Source organism: Hippocampus zosterae, chromosome 4 (genome assembly GCF_025434085.1).
Source record: "Hippocampus zosterae strain Florida chromosome 4, ASM2543408v3, whole genome shotgun sequence".
Lineage (NCBI taxonomy): Eukaryota > Metazoa > Chordata > Actinopteri > Syngnathiformes > Syngnathidae > Hippocampus > Hippocampus zosterae.
Genome location: NC_067454.1, coordinates 28,313,526 through 28,323,046, shown reverse-complemented (window position 1 = coordinate 28,323,046; position 9,521 = coordinate 28,313,526). Strand labels below are relative to the sequence as shown.

At 48.4% G+C, this 9,521-nt stretch overlaps 1 protein-coding gene across 1 annotated transcript in view; it reads left to right on the top strand.

Annotated features, from left to right (window-relative positions):
- Nucleotides 1–389: 389 nt before the first annotated feature.
- Nucleotides 390–9,521, top strand: part of mex3b (mex-3 RNA binding family member B) — a 286,203-nt gene continuing 277,071 nt past the window's right edge. The window contains exon 1 of the mRNA XM_052063960.1: nt 390–994. Within this exon, the coding sequence (XP_051919920.1) occupies nt 772–994 (223 nt within the window). The 5' untranslated portion in view covers nt 390–771. The remainder of the gene's footprint in view (nt 995–9,521) is intronic.

Here is a 9,521-nt window from a genome sequence, read left to right as displayed (position 1 = left end):
TCAATAAGCCTGCCATGCATGTTTTTGGAATGTGGGAGGAAACCAGAGTACCAGGAGAAAACCCACGCAGGCCCAGGAAGAACATGCTAATGCCACACATGAAGGCCGGAGCCGGATCGTACCCACAACCTCTGCACTGTGAGGTCGACGGACGAACCAGTGCCCCACCAGGGCACCCTTGTTCACAGGTCATTATATGTTGCATTTCAATCTATAAGGGTTACCATGGCTTACTGCAAAAGAATAACATTGAAAGTGCAGAAATAAACGGATCAAAGAAAGAATGGGCGTTAAGTTTGAAAATATCACGCCCACTCTCCGCCTAAACAGCCAATCAGGCTTGGAGAAAGACGATCAAAACCACAGCGCGCCTTGTCGTCCCTGCCCAGCCGATGACGTCATACTCCAAAAGCTCTGTCTGGCAGCCAAAGGACTTAGACAACAGCAACAGAGAACCGAAGGACGGGGAGGGTACCTGACAGGAAGGATTAATACATTTGTCGTCCTGGAGTACATGCGCCTTTTCTCTGATGATTTTGGTGCAACTGGAGGGATCGAATCGGTACTTTTTCAATATTTGGGAAGACAAAGTGGGCGAATGTTTTTGTTCTCCTGCCACTGTTATTCACCTCTTCAGCCGCACTGATTTACTTGCACTGACCGGTTTTCTGTTGAAACCCGTGTCGGGTGTCTTCCCCCACCTCCTCCTCCCGCCTTTCCTCGCTGCCCGGTCACTCCTTTTGTACCCTCCTTTTTGCTTTGGCTCCAAAGATGCCCAGCTCACTCTTCGCCGAGTGCAGCGTGCAGGAAGATGCACTGGACGACCAGAGAGCCCTGCAGATCGCCCTGGACCAGCTCTCTCTGCTTGGGTTGGGCAACGACGACAACCCGTTGTACGACGACAGGCAGGAGTCTCGGACAAAGAGTGTCAACATGACTGAGTGCGTTCCTGTGCCCAGCTCTGAGCATGTGGCCGAGATTGTGGGCAGACAAGGTGAGTGTCCGGCCTTACCCTCTGTGGCGCCCTCGGCGACATTTTATGTGGCACCTCCGCCCCATCAGTGGTTTACTTGAATGAATACGTTTACACAACACCCAGGTTACAGTATTAAATATATTGGTTTTATAATGCAAATATAACGAAAAACCTAGTCGACACATATATCCATATACGATTTAGATACAACTTAATGACAGTGAAACATTGATGTAAAAACAAAAGCTGCATGTGGGAATGATAATAATAATAATGATATGCACTTTCAGGCAGATGTAAAGTTTAAACCAATTAATATGTTTTAGACAATTTGAACTGTGAAACAACGAACATCTCAAATATGAAGGAGCGAAAGAACTCTTTGAGAATCATGAAAATCGTTTGCTAGCCACGTGTAGATACAACAAATAGTAAAAAACACCTTCTCAATAGACTCATCAAAGCAAAAATGTATTTATTTATTAATTATAAATTCTACTACGAATGAGCGATAACAGTGAAGAGCCATCCATGATGACCAGCGACAGAAATATAAAAGTGGTTATTTAGTAGCTTACAGTGCAGGTTAATTGCTTCACAGGCAAGTTATTAACAGTAAACTGCTAACTGACACAGTCCCAGTGATGCCTCATTTCAGACCGTGTCTTTACATTTTTGGTCCCATTTTTCCTCTGCTTCTTTTTTTTCTCCCCTTGTGCTCCAGACAGTTTGAGTAGTTTTGACATGTTGACAACGTTCTTATCGATATATTCAAGTCTCCCCCCACAGAAAGCCGGCAGGTACCAGTCAGCTGCAGGAGGATGGGGGGAGGACGGTTCCTCTTTTGCTTTTATCATCTACAGCAGGCTGAGGCAAAATACAGCCCAGGGGCCACATCTGGCCCACCCACGGTGTCTGACTGGCCATCACAGTGCCCATGAAGTCAAAGTAAAACATAAAAGTAGAACTTTTTAAATAATAAAAACATTTTATGTGTACAAGTGTGGAGTCTACTACAAGCAAGCAAGAGCTTTGACTTGTGTTGCCAACTTGGGAACATTTTCGCTGTATTTAGCAATTTGTACGACTCCTCTGGCTACTATTTTTCCAAAAAAGAGACTAGCAAAAATGACAACAGTGGTCCTGTGTCTTATTTTCTTCACAACAGAGGGAATTATCAGGCCATGAAGATTTGGCTTGATAATTCTGGACACAAATCTACAGTTTCATTTTCTCTATGCATTCAGTGTAATTTATCTCGTAATAACAGTATGATTTTATAGTTCAAGTTCAAATTCAAGTCCACTTTATTGTCAAATGTGCTCGATGTGCAACATACAGCACAGATGAAATTGTTTTCCTTTCAACCACAGGAGAGAGGAGAGAACCCGCTGCGGGTGCCCGCTCTGCCATCAACAGAACAACAGTTAACTTAAAATGACAAAATAATACAACTCAACACGTCAGACACAGACAGTCGTGTAATCTTAATCACTTTTGCTGCATACACTTTGTTGTTTGAAGATGTTATAGATGAAAGAGGAGAGAATCAAAAGGGGTGTTCACACGACACACATTTGCTCCGGCGCTGCACCGATGTATTTTGTTGCGATACTGTACATTTTACACCGCAGCAAATTGTGTGGAGCGTTCACACGTACAAACCCGCTGAGCGTGTCAGCACTGGCACAGCGTCGGTGCAGCCCCACTTGCGTTCACACGGCAGTTTCTGCAGCGGAGCAAAACGACAGAAAACAAATGAGCTGTCGTGTTGGTTCTTTTTAAAACGTATACACAACTCAAGCGACGACTGGACAGGCACGTCCTTCTTCTCGGTTCCGTGCCTTCTGCTCGAGAGTGACCGCCCCCGAAAACGTAAATCAACGATGACTTCAATGACACTTAGAAAAGCAAACATGTAATGCGCCAAACAGAAAATCAAGAGAGGAAATCACAAAATAAATTATATGGGGAGCGGGGGGTTGTGAACACACAACAAAGGAACAAACAAAACGAACAACTCAGAGACAGTCCAGTCTCCTACAAAAGGAAAGATGTTACCCAGCCAAGTCTTGTGTCGTTATTAAACAAACACATGACGGAAGTCCGACAGAGCACGAAAGCAACGCATTCTCGCCGTACGTAATCAACTCTTCACAAGCATTTGCTCTGGAGCAAATTTAACCCAGTTGCGTTCACACGTGCAAATTTACATCGGTGCTGCTTCGCAAACGAGCATTTGCTCCGGAGCAAATTTTTAAACCACCTCCCTGAGGTGGATCAAATTTGGTCTGGTGTAAGCCGTTTTCCGGGGTTACACCGGACCAAATCTTGCCGTGTGAACACCCCTAAAGTGTCGTTTCACCATTGACATCTTGATGAAAATGTGCACACGTTTGCTACAAGCAAGTTTGAAAGCAAACAAGAAGCGGCAGCGTCCATTGGCGAAAAAGAGATTGGCTCACATCTCCTTACCCATGTAAATCTGCTCCAGTTCCAAGTGGCGACTCCCAGTTCTACATGCGCACCTGTGCTGACACCCCTTTCTTTTCGTCGTCGGCTCTACAAACCATCCTTCAATCCAGCGGGTGACTGTCCAACAGCACCGACATTTCCGCTGAACAAAACGGGGCTGTGAAAAATGCTGCCCATTAGAGGCGCAAAAACACAAGCGACGGAGGGCTTGTCCAGCACCGACAGTCAAATGGCACGACATTCCTCCCAATCAAAATCAGTGCTGGTACATGCGTGCTGCCGAGAGGGTGCAACCACCAAGCACAGATTCTTCTCCTTTGACGAATGACGTGGTCAAAAAATGCTGAAAACGATCCATATTAGGTCCACATGACGTAACAACACCAATTGTGCAAGTTCTCCTACTTGAAAAGATTAGAGAGGCCTGTAATTGTCAACATGGGTAAAGCTCATTAGGTCCACATGACGTAACAACACCAATTGTGCAAATTCTCCGACTTGAAAAGATTAGAGAGGCCTGTAATTGTCAACATGGGTAAAGCTCACCCCTCCGTGAGTCGTCACCTTACCGTGGTGGAGGGGTTTGTGTGTCCCAATGATCCTAGAAGCTAAGTTGTCTGGGGCTTTATGCCCCTGGCAGGGTCACCCATGGCAAACAGGTTCTAGGTGAGGGGCCAGACAAAACACGGCTCAAAAGACCCCAATGATGATAAAAATAAATGGATCTAGGTTTCCCTTGCCCGGACGCGGGTCACCGGGGCCCCCCTCTGGAGCCAGGCCTGGAGGTGGGGCTCGTTGGCAGGCGCCTGGTGGCCGGGCTTACACCTATGGGGCCCGGCCGGGCACAGCCCGAAGAGGCAACGTGGGTCCCCCTTCCCATGGGCTCACCACCCATGAGAGGGGCCAAAGGGGTCGGGTGCAATGCGAGCTGGGCCGCAGCAAAAGGCGGGGACCCTGGCGGTCCGATCCTCGGCTGCAGAAGCTAGCTCTTGGGACATGGAATGTCACAAGTCTGGCAGGCAAGGAGCCCGAGCTGGTGTGTGAGGCAGGGAATTTCCGACTGGATATAGTCGGACTTGCCTCCACACACAGCCTGGGTTCTGGTACCAGTTCTCTCGAGAGAGGTTGGACTCTCTTCCACTCTGGAGTTGCTCACGGTGAGAGGTGCAGAGCAGGTGTGGGAATACTCATTGCCCCCCGGCTCAGTGCCTGTACATTGGGGTTCACACCGGTAGACGAGAGGGTTGTCTCCCTCCGCCTTCGGGTGGGTGGACGGGTCCTGACTGTTGTTTGTGCATATGCACCAAACAGCAGCTCAGCATACCCACCCTTTTTGGAGTCCTTGGAGGGTGTGCTGGAGAGTACTCCTGCTGGGGACTCCATTGTTCTGCTGGGGGACTTCAATGCTCACGTGGGCAATGACAGTGATACCTGGAGGGGCGTGATTGGGAGGAACGGCCCCCCCGATCAAAACCCGAGTGGTGTTTTGTTATTGGACCTCTGTGCTCGTCACGGATTGTCCATAACGAACACCTTGTTCAAACATAAGGGTGTCCATATGTGCACTTGGCACCAGGACACCCTAGGCCGCAGTTCGATGATCGACTTTGTAGTTGTATCATCGGATTTGCGGCCGCATGTTCTGGACACTCGGGTGAAGAGAGGGGCGGAGCTGTCAACTGATCACCACCTGGTGGTGAGTAGGCTCCGATGGTGGGGGAAGATGCCGGTCCGTCCTGGCAGACCCAAACGTATAGTGAGGGTTTGTTGGGAGCGTCTGGCGGAATCCCCTGTCAGAAGGAGTTTCAACTCCCACCTCCGACAGAGCTTTTCCCATGTTCCGGGGGAGACGGGGGACATTGAGTCCGAGTGGACCATGTTCCATGCCTCTATTGTTGAGGCGGCCAATCTGAGTTGTGGCCGTAAGGTGGTTGGTGCCTGTCGTGGCGGCAATCCCCGTACTCGCTGGTGGACACCAGCAGTAAGGGATGCCGTCAAGCTGAAGAAGGAGTCCTATCGAGCCTTTATGGCCTGTGGGACCCCAGAGGCAGCTGACGGGTATCGACTGGCCAAGCGGACCGCGGCTTCGGTGGTCGCCGAGGCAAAAACCCGAGCGTGGGAAGAGTTCGGTGAGGCCATGGAAGGCTTCCGGACGGCTTCGAGGAAATTCTGGTCCACCATCCGACGTCTCAGGAGGGGGAAGCAGTGCACCACTAACACTGTGTACAGTGGGGATGGGGCGCTGCTGACTTCGACTCGGGACGTTGTGAACCGGTGGGCAGAGTACTTCGAAGACCTCCTCAACTCCACCAACACGCCTTCCTTGGAGGAAGCAGAGCCTGGGTACTCTGAGGTGGGCTCTCCTATCTCTGTGGTTGAAGTCATCCATGTGGTTAAAAAGCTCCTCGGTGGCAAGGCCCCAGGGGTGGATGAGATCCGCCCGGAGTTCCTCAAGGCTCTGGATGTTGTGGGGCTGTCCTGGTTGACACGCCTCTGCAACATCGCGTGGTCAACAGGGAGAGTGCCTCTGGATTGGCAGACCGGGGTGGTAGTCCCTCTTTTTAAAAAGGGGGACCGGAGGGTGTGTTCCAACTACAGAGGGATCACACTCCTCAGCCTCCCTGGTAAGGTCTATTCAGGGGTGCTGGAGAGGAGGGTCCGTCAGGAAGTCGAGCCTCAGATTGAGGAGGAGCAGTGTGGTTTTCGTCCCGGCCGTGGAACAGTGGACCAGCTCTACACCCTTAGCAGGGTCCTTGAGGGTATGTGGGAATTCGCCCAACCAGTCTACATGTGTTTTGTGGACTTGGAGAAGGCGTTTGACCGTGTCCCTCGGGGAGTTCTGTGGGGGGTGCTTCGTGGGTATGGGGTACCGAACCCCCTGATACGGGCTGTTCGGTCACTATACCACCGATGTCAGAGTTTGGTTCGCATTGCCGGCAGTAAATCGGAATCGTTTCCAGTGGGGGTAGGACTCCGCCAAGGCTGCCCTTTGTCGCCGATTCTGTTCATAACCTTTATGGACAGAATTTCTAGGCGCAGCCGAAGCGTTGAGGGGGTCCGTTTTGGGGGCCTCAGTATTACATCCCTGCTTTTTGCAGATGATGTGGTGCTGTTGGCTCCTTCAAACGGGGCTCTCCAGCTCTCACTGGAGCGTTTCGCAGCCGAGTGTGAAGCGGTTGGGATGAAAATCAGCACCTCCAAATCTGAAACCATGGTCCTCAGTCGGAAAAGGGTGGAGTGCCCCCTCCGGGTCGGGGAGGAGATCTTACCCCAAGTGGAGGAGTTCAAGTATCTTGGGGTCTTGTTCACGAGTGGGGGTAGGAGGGAGTGGGAGATCGACAGGCGGATCGGTGCAGCGTCTGCTGTGATGCGGACGTTGTATCGGTCTGTCGTGGTGAAGAAGGAGCTGGGCCAAAGGGCGAAGCTCTCAATTTACCGGTCGATCTACGTCCCAACCCTCACCTATGGTCACGAGCTATGGGCCGTGACCGAAAGAACGAGATCCCGGATACAAGCGGCTGAAATGAGTTTTCTCCGCAGGGTGTCCGGGCTCTCCCTTAGAGATAAGGTGAGAAGCTCAGTCATCCGGGAGGGGCTCAGAGTCGAGCCGCTTCTCCTCCACATCGAGAGGAGCCAGATGAGGTGGCTTGGGCATCTGATTCGGATGCCACCTGAGCGCCTCCCCGGTGAGGTGTTCCGGTCATGTCCCACCGGGAGGAGACCCAGAGGAAGACCCAGGACACGCTGGAGAGACTATGTCACCCAGCTTGCCTGGGAACGACTCGGGATCCCCCGGGGAGAGCTGGAAGAAGTAGCTAGGGAGAGGGAAGTCTGGGCTTCCCTGCTAAAGCTGTTGCCCCCGCGACCCGGCCCCGGATAAGCGGTAGATGATGGATGGATGGACGGATGGGTAAAGCTCAACCATGAGATGATTGTGGGGGAAAAAAACTCAGAAAATGACACTGTATGATTATTAAAGAATTAATTGCAAATCATGGTGGAAAATACATAAGTATTTGGTCAATACCAAAAATTCATCTCAATACTTTGTGTACCCTTTGTTGGCAATAACGGAGGCCAAACGTTTTCTGTAACTCTTCACAAGCTTTTCACAATCTGTTGCTGGTTTGGCCCATTCCTCCATGCAGATCTTCTCTAGAGCAGTGATGCTGGTGCCTTTGCAGAAAAACAGCCCCAAAGCATGATGTTTACACCCCCATGCTTCACAGTGGGTATGGTGTTCTTCGGATGCAGTATTCTTTCTCCTCCAAACACGAGAACCTGTGTTTCTACCAAAAGGTTCTATTTTGGTTTTATCTGACCATAACACATTCTCCCAGTCCTCTTCTGGAGCATCCAAATGCTCTCTTAGCGAACCGCAAACGGGCCTGGACGTGTACTGGCTTCAGCACGGGGACACGTCTGGCACTGCAGGATTTGAGTCCCTGGCGGCGCATTGTGTTACTAATTTTAGCATTTGTTACTGTGGTCCCAGCTCTCTGTAGGTCATTCACTAGTCCCCCCCCCCCCCCCCCCCTCCCCGTGTGGTTCTGGAATTTTTGCTCACCGTTCTTGTTATCATCTTGACGCTACGGGGTGAGATCTTGCATGGAGCCCCAGATCGAGGGAGATTATCAGTGGTCTTGTATGTCTTCCATTTTCTAATAATTGCTCCCACAGTTGATTTATTTACACCAAGCGTTTTACCTATTGCAGATTCAGTCTTCCCAGCCTGGTGCAGGTCTACAATTTTGTCTCTGGTGTCCTTCAACAGCTCTTTGGTCACACTCCAAACTATAGTGGAGTTTGGAGTGTGACTGACTGAGGTTGTAGACAGTAGTGATGGGTCCATGAGGCCTCATGAGGCGTGTCGACACACTGACACACTGTGTTGATACTGTGCTGATACTGTGTCACTGACCACTGCCACCTGCTGGACCTTCAAGATCCCTGCATCCAACCCACTCAACAGACTTTACTGACTGATAATTTTTTTGTATATTGAACATATAAAATATACAATTCGGTAATAAATTGGCAAAAAGTGAAGGTAAGATATAAAAAAAGGAAAAGAAAATAGTCATCATCACAAATATGTGTTCAAAGGAGTAGAAAGAAGTTAAAAAAACCGAGAGTCCTACCCCTTCTTATATATGAATTGATCATTTTTCAAAATAGAAAAGAAAGTCTACATATCAACAAATGCTTTTACCCTTATGTATGCTGTACATTTTTACAACTTTAGGTTTGTATATACAGTACATACTCATTGGAGCACAAGTATATGTCGATTTTCTCATATTCATAATGGATGCTACATTTCATTAATATATTAAATAATCTCATCAATGTATTCCTGATGTATTGCTATATTTCATGGGTGTATCGAATTTATTAGCTTAATTCTGATTTGTGTAGTTGTCTTGTACTACTCTCAAATTCATTTTTAATCTCAGCAAGAGAGTTACTCATTTTACTGGTCCGTTTCAGAATCATTCCACAGATTTACACCTATTACAGATACACTCCTTTGCGTGATGTTTGTTCGTGTTTTGGATTTTTCTGTATAGGTTAGTACCCCTTAAATTATGACAACTTTCTCGAATTTGAAAAAGCTTCTGGATGTTTTGGCAAAGGAGGTTATTGTGTGCTTTGTACATTAATTGGGCGATTTTGAAGTCAACCAGGTCATGAGATTTCATTGTTTAATTTGATAAACAGTGGATTTGTGGGTTCCGTCTATTTGGAGCCAGTGATTGTTCTGATTGCTTTGTATTGTAGTTTTAAAACAGTGTTTTACTGGCATTTCCCCATATTTCCACACAATAGGTCAAATATGGAAGTAATAAAAGTGTGTACAAGGATTTCTTATTCAGCACATCCTTAGTTTTGGGAGGATCCCTATGGTTTGGGATATTTTTCTTTTATTATCTATTATGTAGCTGCCAGCACGGTTTTGCATCTACAACTGTTCCAAGACATTTTCATAAGGTCATTCATCGATTTGATGAAGTGTATACAATATCATTCACATCCATGCATTCATTTTGCAACATTCAATGTGTTCAAA